Source organism: Sander vitreus, chromosome 23 (genome assembly GCF_031162955.1).
Source record: "Sander vitreus isolate 19-12246 chromosome 23, sanVit1, whole genome shotgun sequence".
NCBI lineage: Eukaryota > Metazoa > Chordata > Actinopteri > Perciformes > Percidae > Sander > Sander vitreus.
The window spans coordinates 13866185-13888680 of record NC_135877.1 but is presented as its reverse complement, the minus strand read 5'-3'; the positions used below and the strand labels follow the sequence as shown (position 1 = coordinate 13888680).

Here is a 22496-nt window from a genome sequence, read left to right as displayed (position 1 = left end):
ACACGCACGCACACACACACACACACACGCGCACACACACACACACGGAAAGTCACAGACTGTGCTTGACTGTTTGACAATCTGTCTGCCTCGTACATTGTCATAGTTGCTGTCTGAACTTGAGGATGTTGTGCATGTCTGTGCAGGTGTGTATTAGGGTTGTATAGTATATCAGCTGACTTAAGCTGAAAATCAGCCAGTAAGTATAGTCTATTTCTAATGGCTTCATAATACAGTTCATGCCATTTTATATTTGATGTATATAATTAAGAAATATACAATGTATCATTATCCCCTAGTGACTGTAGTACAGATTCCAACACATTATTATGTGTTAATATTATTATTTATAGGTTTATAAATTTCAAGGGAGAGTCCTGTGATATCAGAGGCTTTATCACCATGACAACAGAAAAACTAAAGGGAGAACAGCAAGCACTTATAAAGTATTGGCAAGAGCATGACAATTTAGAGAGACTGACTATCTGCACAAAATAGCTTCAGCCAGCTACTCCAGGCCAAGGTTATGGTAAATGGACTGCATTTATATAGCGCTTTTCTAGTCTTAGCAACCACTCAAACTTTTTACAATACATACATACACAAGTCAGTAGTCACCCTTTCACACACAGACACATTCATACACTGATGGCAGAGGCTACCATGCAAGGTGCCACCTGCTCATCAGGAGAGAGGGATAAACATTCACAAGTACAGGAGCAATTTGGGGTTCAGTATCTTGAAGGACACTTCGTCAAGACTTCAGGGACTACGAATCGAACCACCAACCTTCCGATTAGTGGACGACAGCTTTACCTCCTGAGCCTTTACAAACCCATACTGGTGGGAACTAAGTATACAAGTAAACGGTTTCTGGTTGAGGTGTATTCCTGCTGTGGACCCAAAAACTGCTCCAGGTGAACTGCACTGGGTTTAAGTCTGTAAAAATGTGAAAGGACTTTTACCTGGCAAAGTCGAGGTCCGCCTCCCTAGACATGGTGATGTTGGTGAGGTTCTGTTGGAGGACAAAGATGTTCCTGCACATCTTTTTGATACCAGATTCGCTGATCCTCTTAAAGTACTGGGCCCCGTTGATTAGAATACAGGAGATCAGATGACCCAGACCTAGTGAGAGGGAAGAGGAGCAGCACAGAGAAGGATGGAGAAGGGCAGTAGGGAATACAAAGGGTAGAGTCTTCTGTCAACATTTTAGTATTGGACTCAGGTACTAAACTCTCTCTGTGAATCCAAATACATTTCTGCTTTAAAAAAGCAAGGTTGATGGTATTTCTCAGGCAGCTGTGCTGACCTTCAAATATGTACTGGAACTTGTGCTGCTGCAGGGCGGCTCCCATGGCCTCCTCTATAGCTGAGATGTCCTTGTTCAGTTTGACCACCAGCGGGTCGTAGTCCATGCTCTCCACATTAGCCACGATAGCATAATTGCCTTGCTTAGTCAGGGGGATCAGGTAATGGAAACAATGCACCCTGCATTGAGACATAGGAGGATAGGGAAGTTGAGGAATAGAAAAGAGAAAGTGAAAAATTAGATGTCTGACTTTGTTTTCTTTCCATTTCAGATCTTGTTGTATACCTGCTGATTTTGCTATAATGCCCAATAGTGCCCCCCCCCCATTATCTTACAGTTCACTGTTGATATGTTGAAATCAACTATGACCAAGAGTTTTAAAAGCATTACAGGGAATGGGAGAGAAAACGTTCTGTAAAGAGGTGAGGATGTATGCGAGGTGTATTATTCTCTCTCCTTAGTGTTTAACATAGTTAGAAGGTAGACTTTAGTCAGCACTGAGTGCTCTCTCTTCTCACGGCCCACTTACCTACTCTAACACCTATAATTTAGAAAGAAATTATGTTTAGAGTAATCATACTATATCCACTTATTTATTCTACCACTACTTCCCTGCTGGATACTATTTAGCCAAGAAATATGATAAGTTAGGGGCAATCTGTAGAGCACAGTGCTGAATACAGTATGTTGTACAGCTCTTCAAGGTATAAAAAAAACTTAAAAATCTAGTATACTTACAGTATCATTTTAGACATTTCATAATTCATCTAGATTTCTTTTCAAAGAAAGTTATATATGAGTAGATATGGTTCAAACACAGACCTGTGAGCCTGGCCAGTAAGCAGCTCCAGTGGAGTACTTGTGTGTTAAAACCTTACTGGAGGGCTTTTTCTATTCATTTTTCACCTTGGCTGGTAGAAGTACACAATCTTTTGTAAATAGGTTCATATCCAAGTGCCACAAACAAAGCTGATTTAACTCTACAAGAAACCTAATATCAGAACCTAAGACATTTCAAATATTTTTTTTTCTTTTTAATTCTTTTTTGATACCGTTACTGTAAACTAAAAAAAAAAAAAAACTATCTTGTGAAGCAAAAAAAAGAAGAAATACTCTAGTAAGTCCATGTTTTCATTTTACGCTCATGGTAACATGTACCTTTTATATTACTTTTAGGACTGTAATAGATACAGACGGTGAATTTTAACACATCCTTTGACAATATGCCACATCTCTCTGCTCATTAAAACACCTACATTTTAGTCTGGGGTCATTTAGGTCCATAGAAGGCTCATTCCTGTCTAGACTTAAAGAGTCAATACTCTCATTATTCCATCATCACAGTGCCCTGAGCAGAACCGATGAATTGATAAGGGTGAACGTCTCATCCCCTTAAGGTAAAGCTTCCCTCTCACTTCCCTTTCTCAGTCTATTCAATCATGTCTCCCACTTAGCTACTGTATCTCCCTTTTTTAACCCCCACCATCACTTTAACCTCCACACTCATCTCTCTCCCATCTCCTCCTCCCTCCCATCTTGCTCTTTTCCTCATGGCTTCATTTAGCTGGTACCACTATCAGGGGAAATTCGCTAGATGGGGAGAGTCAATGGAGTGTGGCTTCTAGCTAGACATCAGCCTCAGGGAGGGTTTTCTACTGAAATCATAAACAATATTGCATAAGCTCTACAATAGTCTACAGGGAAATAGTGTTACATGGAGAGATGGAGAAAAAAAATGGGAGCGGGAGGTAGAAAGTATATGGTGTGGTAAATTAACTTGGATATGACATTCACACAAACACGTATTAAAGACAATATATGAAATCCTGAACATGTGCATTTATGGTACAATTGTCATGCCACTGATCATTTCTGTCCACATGATTTAATGACATCTCCTCTAAGATTGTGCGGTATGATCATGGTAACTGGGTGGTAAATGATTTAGTCGTACTATAACAATCTGTGTTTCCTTTAGCTAGGAAGTGACACAAATAAGTAATCCACATTTCTTGGGAAGAAGATAAGAAGAACACATACATTGTACACAAAGACGTATAATGATGCAGACAGAAATAGTAATCAAGGTGCCTAGCCGGGATGTTGCAATCTAGGAAGTGAATGAAATTAAATATGCTGCTTTTCTGTTGACTAAACATGCATCGACCCTGGAAAATAAGAAAGTGGCACATCTTGACAACTTAAGGCTTATCCACACATGGTGATATATGCATCAAGATGCCGCCAGTGTGCCAGCTTACATAGAAAACAATGGGTGCGGTGGTTTTGTTGCAGGTCAGACGCTGTTGTCTGTCCTTAAAGGTCGTAAAAATGTAATTTACCAACCATATTATGTTATTTATTTTAAAAACGGTTTACCTTGAGGAAAACAAATCAACCTGACTTAATCAAACCAAAGCAATGTAATGCATAATGATGTAGACTGTAAGTGTAGTTTTTCTGCATGGACTAAAAAATGGATATGGTTCACCTGCAGAGCAGCTAATAAGAACAGCTAATGAACATGTTTTATAAATACATTAAAATTAAGTAAAACAAACTGATTCTTGACTTATTCACATACTTTTGACTGGGCTGACTTCATATGTAAAACTTCAACATTTTAAGTGTTATAACATATAAAAGCAAACATTACTGATCATTTATAGACTTTTGAGCATTAAGAATGATTCTGAAAATCTGTTAGCTCAAAGCGTAACAAGAGCACAATACATGTAATAATACCATATAAACCCCTACGTGCGTTTTCATTTATGCGATTTCTGTTAAGCACGGGTGAGTTTCTCCTGCATACCTGACCTCCAGGTGCAATACCAGAAGACAGCGGTCTGCAATATCCTGGAACCCCCTTGACAGGTCACTTAGAGTCTGGAGAATCTGCTCCCTGCTACGTTCACTCTGACCAACCACCTGGGTGTCTGCTGAGCACGGAGATGCACCTGGATGGACAGAATAAACAGGAAGAGATACCATGACACCATTAACAAACACAGTTGTACCAAATGGGGCAGTAGTAGTAGTGAGTAGAAGGGCCGTCCTTTAACTAGGGAAAGTAGGATGAAGTTTACACTGTACTGTACTCCAAGGTAATATGCATACATGTAATTTTTATACTGACATAATTGGGTATTGAAAATGACACCAGCAAACCCATTAGCTCTACTACACACACTTGCAGAGTCCTTCAGTATTTTCTTGTACTTTCTTCTTAACGCCACTTGTGCTGAGACAGCAGGAGCATGAGTCAGTGCACTGCATTGTAAACCACACGAAAGACCTGTGTGTGTGTGTGTGTGTGTGTGTGTGTGTGTGTGTGAAAAGAGAGAGCACGAGAGCATGATGAGTGTATATAAATTCAGCCCTGTGTAGATCAATGGCCATAAATTAGCAAGGGGAGGAACGGAGAGAAATTGGCCCCGTCAGTCATATGTAAGTCTATTTGGTCAATGAGGCGAGAGTATGTGCGTGCGCGCGTGCATGTGTGTACACAAAGAGTGACTGTTGAGCAGGAGAATGCAGGCGTTCACGATCACTGTGCCGCAGTCAAAGCCAGCTCCCCAGTTACTCTTCCTGCCCTTCACCGAAGGTCACACATGCATGCACGTAGGCACAGAGTGGCAGCAAGTCTAAACTAAGGCCAGTATACCCGGTTCATTTGTTTTACCTCTCTATGAATAATACTTTTTACTGATATTCCCCAAAACAAACCACTCCAAAGTTGTTGGTTACCGTTTTTTTATGTATGGCCCAACAAAAAAGATTTGCCCTAACACATTCTAGAAATATCGTTTTACTTGGAAATGTCGCTAAAACTGTGGACTGACCCTAAAGTATGATAGAATAGTATATGTGCACTCCTATAAACTGAAAAAGGACACAAGTTAGCTTTCCAGCTAACTGGAAAACACTATATCAGCTAACACTAAACAAACTAAACAGTGACGCAGACCTGTCTCCAGAAAAACCTTCCACTAACATCAAGATGGTCGGTTGTCTTAAAATATGGATAATACTAGGGCTGCTCGATAATGGAAAAAATCAAATATACAATTATTTTGGTCAATATTGATATCAGCATTATTTAACACGATTACTCATAGACTTTTGGAAAGTTGTTGCATTTATTGAACTTTAAAAGCAGTGAAAACACCTAGAACTGTGAAATTTCCCTTAATACTTTTCCCATTTGAAATGTTTATTTTCCATTCAAAATAAGAGTTTACTTGCAAAACGTAATGTGCAAAATAAAAGCCGAAATCGTAATTCGATTAATTGCACAGCCCTAGATAATACCATTAAAAATATGGATGTACCATTTACTGGAGAAAGAAATGTAGAACGAATCCTAAAAAGGCAAAAAAGAATCTAAGGAAAAAGGTTAAGTTCATACACACTACAAGAATACCTCATATTTCATAGCCACTAAAGATCCTACACTTATTTAAGTTTGATTGTATATCACTACAACTGTCTTGGCTGGGTGATTATAACAAGCAAGCTGACCCAACAGTGCTGTGAATGAACATTTAACATCATGTAATTAATTCAAACATCTAACTGATACGACGAAACCTGGTTAATTGGACTCGACACCTGGCACAAACTTGGAGACAACATTAATGAAAGTACACTGGACAGTTTATATATATATATTATTTTATTATTATTATTTATTTCAAAGGAGAATAACTTTGCTTATCCCCCAACATTACTAAGGCCAAGTGAAGTTCAAAAATTGACTGTACACATATTTCTACACTGTTTGAAATCATAACTCTCAAAAGAATCTAAGTAATGCTTTGCTGCCTTTAGATGGTGAGTGCTTTTGTGTGCTCACGTTTGCATGTTTTGTACATCATGGTGAATAGTGCTTCTGTCCCGATTACTTTAAATTAACCCGATAAGAGAAAAGACCATTGGCGTAGGCAAACAGCAGTGAGGTATGTGCCATGGCCATTCAATCAATGAAGCAAACACACCCAGGACATCACTCTGACAGCTGCTCTTATGGCTTGTGTATCTAAGATATAAAGACAAAGGCTGGAGATTGCATTTCTTTTAAAGATGTGATGTGTGGGGCTGTGTATGTAGAAGTGCTTAATGTACGTACTCTATGTATGAACTTACTTGCTAATTAACGGTCTTCTTGAGTAAACCTCTTAATAATGCGTGTGTGTGCTGTGTGAGACGGGACACTGCAATGCATAGCCAGTTACAGGCAGTTTATAAAACCCAAAAAGACTTTGACTCTGGCTTAAACCTAACAAATAAGTAGTCAGACTTCAGATACATACCTATGTTTGCAATAAAATGTCTGACTGCGAATGAAAATATCATCAAACTGCTGAGCACTGTTCCCTTCAACAGAATACTGCGGTCAGAAATTTTTTACCTAGAAAAATAAGAATTGTCAACAAACATTGTGAAAATGTTTGTACCAAAATGCTCCATCCTCTCTCATTTCTCGCTCCACAAAGTTGTAAGTAAACCACAACATATAAGCCTTCCTTTCCTTTTTAATCAGTTCCATTGTTAACACAGCTGGAACCACCTCCGCAAGTTCTGAGATAATTAAGGGGTAGGGTTGCTAACATTTTAGGCTTACAATCAGTCTTTATTTTTGTTCATCTGACTATTTCACAATAAACCAGTGTTTACGACTGGCGTAATTTAACAGACTAGCTTTAAAATGCAGTAGGTAAGACTTATAAAACTAACTTTCTGTCATATTTGCTGAAACTGACCCTATATTCCAGTAGAACTACATGAAGCAGGTCATTAAAAGAAATCTGGCTCCTCTGGCACCACCTACAGCCTGTAGTGTGATTTGCAAAAATCCACAGCTCCCTGTTCAGATGCACCAATCAGGGCCAGGGTGGGTGTCAATCACTGCTCGTGCACACGCATTCATTCACCCTTGTGGGGGGAGGGGCTTAGGAGATCGTTTTGGTCTTTAGCAGAAAGGGGGGAGGGACTGAGAAGTTGTTGATGTTCAAATTCTTTGGCTAAGTCCTGGATCTTCACAATCCTACCTACAGCACCTTTAACATGCTGTATAAAATCCATATTACGATATCTACTCTAGTGCCTCCTCCACTGGCAGAAAACTGATTGCCAAGGATTAGATCTTTAGGTTGGCAATATCAATATTAATCTGGCTAAATGAGCCACAGGAATGACAAACAAGATTGGTCTTAACAGAAAAAATCCACAATGATTTCTCAAGGGAGCGGAGTATAATGACATTAATAGACTTCATTTGATTGTATTTAGCGGATGTTTTATTCTCCCTAGTCATCTTATCAGATCATTATTTTGTACAGAATGCAGCACGGAAACACAATACTGCCACTCAAACTAAGAGCCACAAGAATATTACCTATGCAGTTAAGGAACCTAAAGGCTGCATTAAAAGATCTATGATTTTATCGATGTCTATTGGCAGCAAATGAATAGTAACGTCATCAAGTGTTTGATGCAGCTAGCAGTGCCCTGACTGTATATACAGATATCAAACAGATCAGATATCATTTTTATAGTTGTTGTGTTGTGCGCGTGTGTGTGTGTGTGTGTGCATGTGTGTGTGTGTGTGTGCATGTGTGGGTGTGAGAGAGAGAGCGAGAGAGAGAGCGAGAGAGAGAGAGCATTTCACTTGTTCTGCCTGTGGGAGTGTTTTCCCTCCAAAAGTATGTGTATGTGCACATAAGCGAGTGTGTAAATGTGACTCGAAGGCTTCTGTTTCCTCTCATGTGCATTACACTCACTCACTCACTTTGGCAGAAGAAAGGAAGAAAAAAAAGGGCTCACCGTGGCACACACTGCTGGAGGTCTCTCCAGGGGGTCTTCGTGAAACCCAAAAACATGCACGCACAGACACACAGAAACACAGACAGGCACGGATTCCTGCCATCACCCCGGCCTACGTTGCTCTGATGATGCGACAGTGGCATCGCAGCATGGGGGGGGCACCATTAGAGTCAGGGACAGACGGGCAAAAAGAGACGAATCATTGGTCCTGACTGACAACTTTCTTGCTCTTTTTTCTTTTTTCTCTGCTGATTAAATGTTAGGATATGTATGTGCGTGTATCTATTTATGCGCTCATGTGTTGGTATGCAAGGGTGTGTGTGTGTGTGTGTGTGTGCGCGCGCTGTGCTTATCCAATTATTTTCGAATCTCATCTAAGAGAAACGTCTGTTCTTTGCCATCTGCAGAAGATGAGGGTGGCAGACATTAAGGGAGAATATCAGTAATAGAATTCACATTCTTACACACATACTGCATGCAGATGCATAAATACACGGACAGTTCAAATTAACACAAAACTTTGACCTGTGTGCCATTAAGGGGATAAACAGCACATTAGGGTTCAAGAAAACAATGTGACTAAACATTTTCTGTGGCATTGATAAATAGAGATGCTAATACATTTGATATAAATCATGATCGGTTTGTTTAAAAAGTACAACACGCCCTACCTCTCAATAGAAAAGAGAAAAGAAGAGAAAATAGAGAAAGATAAGCAAAGGACAGTATCCTGCAGGGGTGGAATGATGAATGATTCATAAATGACTGAGTAAGAGCGGAGTTATTAATTATTTTGCTGCCTCTGGTAGAGGATGAACATCTTTAAATGGGGATTTCAACTTCTGTCCAGAGAGAATGGGGGGGGGGGGAGAGAGATAAAAACTGAGAAAGCGATTGACAGATTTTGATATCTGAAGACCCCAAATTGCTTAATGGTCCCTTATGATGAGAGATAATCAAAACATGCTAGACATTTTGGACAAAAACGGAGAAACCCACATTCATAAAACAAAAAAATAATATTTCGACTACTGAAAAAAAACTAAACCATCATCTCCCACCGCAACTTGTCCCCCAGGCCTCTGCAGTGAATAAGAATGAGTTCTTAGTCAACTTGCTTTGTTAAATGGAGTAAAAAAAAAAAAAAAACATTGCTGAAGGGAAGGACCTACACTCACCATAGTCAAGGTTAAAAAAGTGTATTTCATAAGCCCTCCACATGCAGCAGAGCAACCACTGTAGAGAGACGGAACTTATTCCCACAAGGACTCACGGTTATTGTCCAGAAACCCTGCAGCATAGATTAGAGGCCTTGAACATGAACACATACATTTGCAAACAAGCACATTTTAAGTGTTGGTTGGCAGCAAAAGTCTGCAAAAAACACTGTCCACTAGACAGCTCTTCACACTGTTCATGATCTCCTGTTTGCAAGTCCATATTCAGTACACAAAGATTCAACAAGGCTGCCAGACACTGGGAAATGTTATTAACATGTCTTAAATTCATATACACACACACACACACAGTAGTCAACAACAACAACAAAAGGCTGGCATGCTAACATTTCCCCACAGGCGTATGTGTGTCTTTGTGTTGCTGGGCAAATATTGTCAGAGTGGATAAGAAGTCCAGTGCTGCGACCATATGGGTGATAAGACCCTTTCTGCAGTCACCTTCACGGCAAATCACCATCAGTGGTCTGTCTGCACACACACACACAGTCCTCATTAACAGTGTAACGCGCGCACACAAACACACACACACACACACACACACACACACACACGCTCTTCAGACATTCTTAACAATCTGACCCAGATATCTACACATGAAGCTGCATATGCACACAAACTTACATTTTGTTTTCATACTTCCTACTTTCATAGAGCATAACAAGGTGTGTACAGTAACTACATATCCAGAAGGATTTAATCGCACTGGAAGTTGACCAAACAGACACTGAAGAGATTACCAACCCAGCCATGGACTTAATCTACCAGACCCTTACCACTTGAAAGAAAAAAAGGAGACCAATGTTCACACTGCCAGGATGAGGCAGAAGGAAGGATACAGTAGAGGGAAGAAAGAAAAGAAAGAATGACGCAAGAAAGTTAGAAAGAGGAATGAAAGAAAGAAAAAGCAAATAGAGGGAGAGGAAAATGAGTTGTTCATACCTGACTGCATCTGTAATATAAAATCCAATTTGGAGAGGCATAGACGTGAGGCGAAGGGGTGGAGGACGAGATAAGGTGGGGTCCTTTTTTCCTGCCGTAGCCTTGTCCCATCTCACACAGAGTACGCTTATGTATGTACGTACACACACACACACACACACACACACACACACACACACACACACACACAAAGACACACGTAGTCCGTCATCAACTTGGCAAACACTAAATAATGAACAGTACGGAGGCTGCCCCAGCATGATAAGTGACTGCCCTATCCTTCCTATTAGTGCCACCCGCTAGAAGTAATGATAATTATGTCACGTCCCTTCCCGTACTTTTATTGAATTCTTATCTATGAATAAACGAAGAAAGCTAGCGTCACAGTGAGAGGGAAGAGTTTAAAAAGAGATAGTGGCAAAGTCAAGCTCAAATAAGAATATCTGAAAATTCTCATTTAATTATTTTACGTCTGAAAGAAAAGCAGCGATATGGAACAGCAAAATAGTGCAAGTTCAATGAGCAATCAGAGGTCTGACGCTAGAGACTTGTGACCATCACTGATAAGGCTTGAAGCCCTCTCTCTATCCCTCTAGGAAAGGAGCATAATTTACCAGAGCTCAACCAAAAGACCACAATACTGCAGTGAACTAAGTTTCTCCAGAGTACTGTAACACAATAACTACGGAGGTGAATGAAAGACCTGAATGAATATAGGTGACAAAACATGACCGAAAAAATGAAGTCTGATATGTGATATCTGTTCTAAGAATTTCGGTGGAAAGCTTTCATACTCTAGTTTTGTTGATAAAAATACAAAATAAGAGATTAATACTACATGTTAACGTACAAAAACAACTATACTATAACAGTCATTAATAGGAGTAATAACTCCTTGATTGCCATCATATGATGTTAATAAAAAGATATGGACTCAAAGGAGAATATTACAAGATGCTAGAATCTCTATTAAGAGATTAAAAGTGTTCTTGAAGTGATAATGAGGATAAAAACATCACTGTTAATGATAAGTGATTAACAAGACCTACATAAAGACAATGTGTTGGATACACACACACACACACACACACACCAGGGAATGTATGAAATGCTTTTGAGTCCTGATTAGGGTAGGCATTTATGCGCACACATTCACAGAGGCAGAGCCAAGGATAATGAGTGTGTGTGTGTAAAGTGCTCTTTGACAACTCCAGTAGAGAAGGTAATGAGTGTGTGATAATACACTCAAACAAGAGCTTAATGAGGCACAGGTAAAAAGAAGTGTTGCTACAGAGGTACTGCAACTAAAGATGAGAAAACTTCATACACCACTGACTGTGACCCTCCATAAAGCATCCAGACAATGTTTTTTAATCTGCAGTGTATTCTGATCAATAACTGCTTAATGACCTGAGAGACTAGTAGCACTGTCTCCTGGAAAAAATTCCATGATGTAATATTTCTCTATAATGTAATACACCAGTCAGTAGAGGACGTATGGTGTCTCAGAGGCTTGTCCCCAGGTGCTTCCAGCTTCACTAAACCACCATACTTCTGAAATATGTGGGATGTGATGTAAAACACAAACATATACTTAGTATTTTCCCAACTAGTAACATTTTTGGCAGCCATGAAAGCCTCTCTGTCTGTGCCAAAATGGCAAAAACAAGAAACTAAGGAAATAAAATGACAGAAAGGATAGTCTAATTTTTGTGCAATTCAACCATTCAACAAGCAGCAGCATTCATGTGTCCAAGACAATGATCAGTTTTTCAGTATGCTGAATAAAAAAGCAACAGATGTCTGCGTTGGCGTCAGTGTGCCGGGTGCAGGTGCATAAATGTACTGCATATGTCAATGTTTGTGTCAAAAATATCTCAAAGTTTTGCTTTATTTAATTTCATCAACACCTTCAGATATATCCAGTTAGAAGGAACAGGGTGTTTGGGTAAATTGAGGAGAATCCAGTTGGTTAGGTGATAAATATCAGCATACAGTCTTTCAATCACTTTGCACATACAATCTAGTGATGTTACAGATTCTTGTCCATATGCATAAATGAGACCTTAATTATGCAAAGAAGTATGAGTTTAGTATGAGTCTGTTTTTTTGCCAAGATAACTAGGAGAGAAGGAGATGAGGTGAGGAGGTGATGTTCTTCATTAAAATTAAGCGTTTGCTACAATACCACTCTGTAACATTGTAACAATGGCAATATGACAAAGGCGCCAGTATACTTAATTAGAACTGCTTGCTGGATAGTCAAACAGCTTCAGAAACCCTCTCCCCCCTCCCCCCCCACAGAATTGGGGCGTCCGTCAATTTATGCAACTTTCTTAAAGTGACAGTCTGACATTAACACCCATATCATGCAGTGATTTTCCAGCTGTTCCGAGGTGAGAAAGTATGCAGGGTTTGAACTTTTCTCTCAGGGTCTCTTTTTTCATCTGTTACACAGCTATTTAGGTCACTTTTTGTGTTTTACAACCGAGTGCCACTCTACGAATACCTTTCAGGAGAGATTGTCTTAAAGTGGGCACGATTTTCTCATATTTAAATGATTATCATGTCTCGCCCTTCTCTATGATGGCTGGCTTTTGACCCCTTTGAGTGTGGTCATCTGGAACAGCTTTTACCCTCAGACGAGGAGGGACGACACGTTGTACAGATGAGCAATTTTTAGCACAACCTTGCGCTTAGACATGAGTTTGCAATGATGTAAACTGACCGTGGTTCCCAATTCAAAATATATATATATATATATATATATATATATATATATATATATATATATATATATATATATATATATATAATCTAGTTTGACAGCCAGTCACAAAGGAAAAAAAACCCTAAATAATACTTAAAATTAAACTAAATTGATGGTATAAGATCAGTGCATAGACGTGCATATTTCTCAATACCAGCATTTTAGGGAGTATCAGAGGCATTTCCAATACTGATATCGGTATTGGAACAACTCTACTGATGAAACTAATAAAAGTAAAGTGTCTACTTCCACATTCCAAATAATGCTTCCCTTACTCACTGGAGGTATGAGGCAGGTTAGTGAAGAAGGTCTTAAGGCGACCAGCAAGCCACTCCATGCTCTCATGAAGGTTGGCCAGAGCCTTCAGGTCACTGACGTCCCGCAAGATCTCATTCTGGGGGATTAACTTGTCTCCTAGGTTCCCAGTCAGCACCTCTGACTCCTTAGCAAAAGCCGCCCTGAAAGATGCAGAGAATGAAGGGTGTAAGAGTTTGTGTGGATAGAAGGATAGACACAATATATTGTTGGCAAAGAAAAACATAATTTGACCATCACTAAAACAGCAAACTCCCTTTATAAAAAATAACTGCTATCAAAAAGTACTAGGGGAAATATATTTCTGATGTCTACGAGGCATGACTATGAAAAACCCTATAATCAGTCTACAGTATAAGTTATTTGCAGAAAATTACCAGTTATTGGTTTGCTGGTTGGACTCATAATGCCGGCTCTGCAGAGGCAGTGAGTGGCACACATAAATGCTATAATAGAAGCCAATTTTCATAAAATAAAACATAATGGATGGCTGAATAGAATGGATGTCCAAGTGTATGTGTTTTCTATTTCTAAAGTGTTTTCATACAGTTTGGGTGTGTTTGAAAATGGTTAAAATATTATAATAATCCAGTGCTTAAATGCACAATATTGTGGGACTGACTAGGGCTGTGACATTTACAATGATGCACAAATGTCCAAACTAGATAAATAGAAACAAGAGGGGCATGTCAGGAAGATAGGAACACAACAAAGTTGGACACAGTGTTAAGACAATTTTGTAGAAATAGTCACTTTAAAAGGAAGGAGTTGCTAAGTAGCTAAAAAGTCAGTAGGAGAGAAAAACAACAGGTGATGGAGACCATTTAGAAGTGGAAGACAAACAGATGGCAGAGATTTAAAAGGGTAGAAAAACAGAGACTCGGAGATCAAAACCCCCTTTGACACTATATTTACAAGCGCTTGTGGTTTTGGAAGGCTAATTGACTTTGCTGACTGGCAAGAAAGAAGGGGAGAGAGCGGGGAAGCTAGAGAACTAAATCTCAACACCACAGTGCTGCAAATACATGGCATGTGGACTCCAGAGTCACCAGGATGCCCACAATATCAACATCCTTTGAACAACAAATTGGTTAAAACAAAAACACTAGACACACAACTAGATATACTCTCACATATAGGCATGTGTAGCTTATAAATGAGGCTTAATCAACGCACAGGGTTGCAAGTTGTGCAGAAGCTAATGCCCCTTTCATAGTGATGAAAACATCTTTGGCTCTCAAATCAAACAGCCTTATGGTCTCTTGCTATCTCTGAGCTCTCATAGTGTGTGTGTGTGTGTGTGTGTGTGTGTGTGTGTGTGTGTGTGTGTGTGTGTGTGTGTGTGTGTGTGTGCGTGTGTGTGCGTGTGCGTGTGTGTGTGTGAGTGAGAGAGTGAGATTGACTTTCTTTGGCCACACACAACCAATTTATTTATTTACTTTACTATTCCGCTCCAATGAGCTCCAGTGTTCCCTGAAGAGTGCGCACATTCAAAGCCAATTTCGATAAGACTGCCCCCCCCCACCCCCTTCCCCCACCTCCGTCTGCTCTCCTTATATTTTCCTATTTTGCTTCTCCCTCAGTTCCTTACTTCCTTCAGATAAAAGGTGTTTAAAAGAGCAATCATGACTTTTTTTATGGTTGCATCTTAGTCAACAACAGAAGGTTCAATAATATGTGAATAAAGGAGCAAAGACGGGAGGGAGGGATTATTTGCGCAATTGCTCAAGTGTGGTGGTGTATGTCTACTCTTCCCTGTTTGTGTGTGTAAAGTGTGCACCAGTGTGTGTACTTGTTTGAGTACAGGTTCTTTATGACATATGCACATTTATATAAACTAGTACATAATGTTCTCTGTGTGTATGTGTGTGTGTACCGAGTAAAGTCCTCTTCATCCTCTCTCTTCTGTCGCGTCTGTCTGGGTTGGGCCATATTTGCCCAGTTAGGGAGCGACTGGAGCAGACGACTGATGTCCTCGTCTTTAGACCAGGAAGCACTGATGGTGAGCTTCTCCTCACACTGGACTACACCCCTGAGGACACACAGACATCATGAAATGTAGACAAACTAAGGCAACTAAGGCAAGTTATAAAACATAACATATATATATACTGTGTATATATATATATATATATATATTATTTGTCTGTTGTACAAGTAGACAAAAATAATGACAGAAATAAGAAGAGGAAACTAGTTTTACTGGCTGAATCATAGCATTACTAAAATTCTACATGCTATTACTATTATTATACAACCGCGTCTTTAGTTTTAAAAGGTATCCGGTCATTAACTGGGGTGATGAGAAAATAGTAATTCTGACCTGCTGGTGGCGCTAGATGAAAGGTCAGGGAATTACAAAATTTAATTGGAATACATTTCAGGGCATTTCAATAAAAGGTTAAGCTATTAAAATGCTGCTCCAGAGCCATGTATCAAGTGTAGCTAAAAATGAGTTAAATGCAAAATAATAATAGTCATCCAGACAGACTAGTATCGTTAATAGTCAGGTAGTTAAACATGAGCATCTGTACTAACATGTACAGTAGTATTACAACAGTTCTGTTTTGGCGTGAAGAGAAATTGGTGCAGCCTGCCAACATGTATTTGCTTTGTGTTGGAGAAACTGCTTGGTTCTGCAATTAATATCCTACTAACACCTTGTACAAGAGACACAAGCACTCTGGGGTTTCACACACACACACACACACACACACACACACACACACACACACACACACACACACACACACACACACACACACGCTCTGAGGTTGACCTGTGACAGAGTCCATATGGACTCCCAGCAGTCTATCAGTCCTTTTCCTGCTTCTCCTGGCCCGTTGATCACTCCCTCTCACATCCCTTCATATTCTCTCTCCCCCCCTCCCCTTTACATGGTCAGGTGTTATACGGTCCCAGGGGAGCACAGATGGATGGCCTTTCACAGCACAAATGTTTGTAAAAAGCAATACATACCAATTCAAAACTAATTCCATATTCTAAAAAGTATTACACATTCAATGCTGTGAGCCCTTCCTAAAAATGCACACTAACATTTCCCCATGATTTTCCATAAAAGCTTTGCAGTTATCAGAACTGCAACCGAACCTAAACAACACAGAATTTTTTCCTGCAACAGTTTATCAATCAAAATCCAAAAAGACACTGAAACCACAACCACTAACGTGTTAAAATGTAATCAAAGAATGCTCCTTAATGAATTTGTTGATGCTGTTACAGACAACTGTATATAATTCAAATACTACAAAGAACATTTTAAAGTGGTTGTCATTGTCCAGTAAAACGGATTTCAGTTTCTGTTGCAGCTGAGTTAGCCTCTTTCATTCTTTTACCTGTAGGCTGTGTTGCAGATTTCCTTGTACTCTTTGAGCTTGTCGCAGACCATCTCAAGGAACTGGTTGGAGTAGGCACTCAGGTCTTGCATTAGGCTCATTAGATCCTGGATGGACTTCTCCACTACCACCGTGCTCTGGAGACAGAAACCGGAGGAGAGCAATGAGCATTTGGTTTGGTTTTTTAGTTAGATATGAAAATGTAGAATTTTCAGGGAGAAAAACAGACAAAGTAAGAGACATAAAAAAAACGGAGGATTGTATGCAAATTCTCAGTCAGATCCAGTCTGCTGCATTGCCATATATTAGCTCCAACTTCACTTGTCTATCTGTCACCTGTGGCTGTACTGATGACTGGTGCTGGAGAGCTTGTCAGAAGTTGTAACACTGTATTGCTGGAATGGATGATTATTTGTGTGTAAATTAATCAGTGTGAGTGCACATATTTGTGTGTGCTTTAATATTCTGTGTTGTGTGTGTGTTCTCAGGCTGTGTGTGTGTGTGCGCATTTGTCACAGTGCACCCATCACCAGGAGCACCGGCAGGGCTGTGACAGCAGCCATTACAGATTAGCCACTCCTGCGTGACTAATAGCTGGCCCGTGAATAGCAGAGCAGCTTCATATCCCCAGACACACACACACACACACACACACACACACACACACACACACACAGCAAACTTTTCAAAATATACACCTTTGAGCAATTTAAGAGCTGTTAAATGAGATTACAACTCAGTAGGTAGTGTGCCTGCTCCTAGCACTTAACCAATCTATCCTACAGTACATCTCCATTAATAGTGATAACTTTCTATTATAGTCTGGTGATAGCCTTGCCACTCACTCTGAAACCAGCTACGACTACGAAAAGCAGTACTGTGTGTGAAGCAGAGCAATCCCACACAAAGATACACAGTGGATATAAAACAAAAATGGTAATGATCTGTAGTAGGTGTAAACAACTGCAGGAGTAGAAGGTATTGGCAACTAGAGGCTAGTACTTTAGTGCTGCCTGCCAGAACCAAGCAGAAAACAGCAACAACCAGATAATCTTTTTTTTATGAGTTCCATAATATTCAAGGCCAGTAGTAGTAGTTGCCAAAGTGTCTGAAAATACTGTAGGGGGCAGTGGTGACTGTAATTGATCATCAAAAAATATGGAGACCCATGATGTGATAGAATGATATTAATATTAATAGCTCTTAGTGTGTTTCAGTTTCCCCCCCTCGCTCATTCTGTCACAAGCAGGCGCGCACACATACGCACACACACACACACACACACACACACACACACACTCCACTCCACTCCACTCCACTGAGGGAAGTAATGATCCATAGCAGTGCCCCTGCCCATGGAGTGCTAACCAAGACCTTGTCTCTGCCAAGGGAGCACCCTTTACTGTCCATGCCTGACTCCCTGTCAGGAAGAAATACATAGACCCTGCAGGAGGGCTAGCAGCTAGTGTTGCTCTAGCAGCAGCTACCAACACATCTTAGTGTAGGCTGAGGGTACTGTAAACCACTTCAATAACATGGTTAAAAAAAAGCACTGGCAATGACGACACTGAAATTTCTGTTACCGTGACAAGGGTAATAATACAGTGATAATAGTATGCTACTTTCTTTGATCCCTAAACAAAAATTAAATTTTTTCACTTGCCTACTCCAGAGCGGTCAGGTTGTCGGGTCAACGCCGCTAAGGCTGAAAGGGATTCAGTGGGTGGCTCAGGGAAACTTAAATGTAAGTAAGTAATAATAAGTACAATTTATTTATATAGCGCTTTTCACAGATAAAAAAAAATCACAAAGTGCTTTACATAAAACAAACAATATGATACATATTAAAACAAACATGGAGTCCATTACGTGGACTGTTTTTATGAACCATTTGACTTTGCAAGACTTAGATTATTTAGATCATCCAACCGGATTCATTTAGAACGTACACAGCAACAATCCTTCTCGGAAAACTGGACTTCTGTAACAGCAAAAATGATAAGGTTACATCAAAGAAGGCAGAAAGCGGAAGGTGAGGGACATCCATCGGATATTCCGGTGGCACCGGAGCAATCCCCTAAATAAATCGTCGTTGATATATAGACTACAGTGTACAAAAAATCCGTAAGAAAAGTAAAAGAAAAGCAAGATTTGGAAATGTAGAGATGATGATGATGATAATAATAATAATAATAATAATAATAATAATAATACGCTATTGTCAAAAAGCGCATGTGTTGTCAGAATTATAACCTCCATTCTTGCTGCCTCGACTTTGACGACATTGAGCTCCATGCTGTAGCAGGCCCAGCCAGTGAATGGAGAAGAGTAAACAATGGATGCCCGATCCATTACTCCTGCTCTAACAAATGCTCTTGCGCTCAGGTCCCTTGTCTAATTCTGCTCATTTAACACAGCCATTTGTCTTAGGCAGCAGAAATCATTAAAAAGTAATCAAGGGACAGATTGAGAAAGGGAGGGCTGAGAGAGAGCGAAGGAGAGTGGTAGAGAGAGAGGGAGGGAGAGTGGTAGAGAGAGAGCCTGTTCCACTACATCTCCTCTATCTTACTTGACCGTTACATAGGACAACATCCACTGTGGAGGCTTCTCTGTCTTTGTCTAGCTTACTCTCTCCCTATCTCTTTCATGTTTCAAGCTAAAAGGCCAACACACTGCACTACCATGTGAAAACAACCATATTTCTCCTGTAATTCTACTTCACATTATTGCATTCGCCCTGAAACTGAGCTTGGTTGCACTTTGATTCCACTCTTTTACAATATTACAACGTAAAAGCATGGGCGTCAGAGAAAATTAGACTTGCGCCTTGCAAATGGATGTTAAAATTTGCCGGGGTAAACTGCTGTTGTTTAGAGTGAAATGAAGGCCATAGTGGTCTAATGACAGCAACAAGACAGTCCTAGCACTCAGAGTGGTGCCTCAGCGGAAAAAGCTGCTAATACACGGTCATCACTACGGAAACCACACTGAGCTAGTGCTGAAAGTAGTTATTTCCTTTGATGGAATGAGTAAAAAGCAAAATGCAGGGAATGGCATGTATACAGTATGGGTGCAGGGATGTAATCGCTAAACTCCTGTGTTGCTGTATCCTACTCGCCAAATTAGAAGTGTTATCCTGAGATATAAAGGAAGGTACAAACAGAAAGTGCATTTTATTTACTCAAGCTCACTTGCACTATCTAAGAGCATGTTGTGTGTGAATGGCAGTTTGTTTCATGGGGTTTCTGTGATGCGTTCTTTAAGCTGTTGAAGTGGAGTAGGGACCTGAGGGCTTCAGGTTTGAACCGGAAACGGATCATTGGGTTTTCCCCATTAAAATAGAGGGGTGCCTCTCAAGGCTGTCCGGGGGTCAGAGTGTTTAACCCCATGCTCTTTGCCATTTCACTCACACCCTGACCTCAAACCGCTGACTCGTGTAATGCCTATGCCATGCCATTCACGTGTCTGACCGAGGGTTGCCAAAATAATACATACTCAGCAGTGCGTATACACAACTGCCCACACCCATACAAACAAGAACACATGCAAAGATAACCTCTGTCTCTCTCCTTTCTCTCTAACACACACACACACACACACACACACACACACACACACACACACACACACACACACACAGGCTGTCCCTCTCCTGGGTAAAGGGGGAGCTGGGCATGAGTGGGACATTGTCTTGACAGATCATTCATCAATGTCAGAGACAAGAAACACTACCAAGACTCCCCTGACACACACCGGACGGCCCCCATGCTTGTGCCTGTTCAACCACAACACATGTTTCTTTGTATGTGTAGGCAGTGTGCTTTTTTTCCCACTGAAGTGTGTATAATGTCACCAAAACAAAAAGCTTGAGACTGTTGTCTAAAATCTAAATGAATCCGCTAAACTTTCTTATTTGACTTTTAATTGACTGATTTTACAGCTTTCAAGATTTGGACTGCGTTCCTCTGGACATTTAAATTAATGATTTCATGACAACACTCAAAGAACTGCTTAATATCCATTATTTATACGCAGATTTGCATTCTAACACACAGACATCAGTTCTCCCCTGGAAATCACCAATAAAGAGCTGTCACCTCTTATCAAGTACAAGTAATCATCCCTCTGATGGACTGGCTGCAATAAATTATAACCTGCATATGTATTTATATAGCAAACCCATCATTTAATCAGTTTTGGGATCAAAACTGAGGTATGCAAATCCTAGATGTCACTGTAACTGGCTATCACTAAATGATCCATTGTTCCCAGTATGGCATTAAAACAAATTACTATGAAGTAAAGGGACATATACATAGCTTCTGGAGGGACAAAATTGAGTTATTATAGGAACACACCTTTTCTTTTACATCCCCCATTATCACTTCTCATGCAAAGCTTAATGCAGTTTGTAAAGTGTTCTAATTGAGAGATGAGGAGCAATATCACACTTGGCTGATTACAGATGGGCTTCCATATTACACACACCCTATTCACACCCACACAAAAAAACACAAATGCAGGGTGAAATACGGAGCTTCTCCATGTGCTAATCCTAGGAACCACCCAAGACTTCAGATTTGATTCAATACAAGAACCTACAAGTCAATCTTATTAATCACTCCAATCCTCTGTGCTTCTGGTGGATGTAAGACGAATGTCTTTGCCATTTCATATATGTATTTATTATTTTTTATTATCAATAATTCTGAATTATTAATCACACAAACTGAGTTAGGCCATCAATGGTTTGTGTGAGTGAACAAGTCTGTATAAGAGAGTAAAAGAGAAATTATAATGCAGTTTAATGCGTTGTGTGAGGGGGGTATGTTCCTCTCTGTGTCCCATTAGAGCCCATAACGAGCCACTGTATTGGTGCACATGTCGTGCACATACACAGACACATGTGCACAGACAGACACGTGCACAGACAAAAACACACCAGGCGTGTGCTCACAGCAACACAAAGCTTGTCATTTGCACATTCAGGGCATTAACTTGCTTCTTAAAATTCAAGCTACAACTTTTATTAGGTGCCCGCAGCCAAAACCTTCCTTCCTACATTCTTCCAAACCAAAAGGCATGTTTGTGGTAGAGCTGACATTTCAACTTCTCTCTCTCTAACTCACTCAATCCAAAGGCAAAGATTATGTCTTGTTACACACAGAGACTCTGTCAGGGGTAGCACTGCATGGTGTGAACCTGTACTACCTTAGGCTGCAGTTGGTGAGGCTGTTTTCTACACTTGTTTACTGTAAATGCTTCCTCTTTCACACACACAAGACAATCTCTCACACACACACACACACACACACACACACACACACACACACACACACACACATATATAATGATATAAATATATAAACAGCATAAAAAGCAAAGCTATGAAACATGGAACATAACCATGGCAGAGGCAGGTTGGAGGCCCAGGGCAGCAGGGTGCGAGCCTCAGGAGTGTATGTGTTTGGTGTGAGATAACCAGACGAATGTGGGTGGTGTGGGGATTGTTGCACCTTGAGCGGTGAGAAAAAAGGCAGAAGAGAAAAAAGGCTTTGAGGTAAGCTAGACTCAACAACAGTCTCGGAATTTCTAAGGATTTTAGTCCATTTAGTAGAAAAAAAGTAACTTCTTCTACAATATTGTACCAGAGCAAATAGCTTGTCAAAAAAGACCATTCCATATTGTAGTACGTGACATATAGTGTTACATATTATTTAAAGATTTGCTCTTGTAAACTT

General features: G+C 40.1%; 1 protein-coding gene across 2 annotated transcripts in view; it reads right to left on the bottom strand.

Annotated features, from left to right (window-relative positions):
- exoc4 (exocyst complex component 4) overlaps positions 1–22496 on the bottom strand; it is a 122636-nt gene that overhangs the window by 12714 nt on the left and 87426 nt on the right. Inside the window, exons 14-19 of one of the 2 annotated variants that reach the window (XM_078281488.1) lie at positions 16756–16892; positions 15276–15431; positions 13364–13542; positions 4125–4269; positions 1310–1488; positions 966–1125 (exon numbers count right to left, since the gene is read on the bottom strand). In XM_078281488.1, the coding sequence (XP_078137614.1) occupies positions 966–1125; positions 1310–1488; positions 4125–4269; positions 13364–13542; positions 15276–15431; positions 16756–16892 (956 nt within the window). Of the gene's footprint in view, positions 1–965; positions 1126–1309; positions 1489–4124; positions 4270–10353; positions 10441–13363; positions 13543–15275; positions 15432–16755; positions 16893–22496 lie in introns of those variants that run through there. The other variant, XM_078281489.1, reaches the window with a different exon arrangement.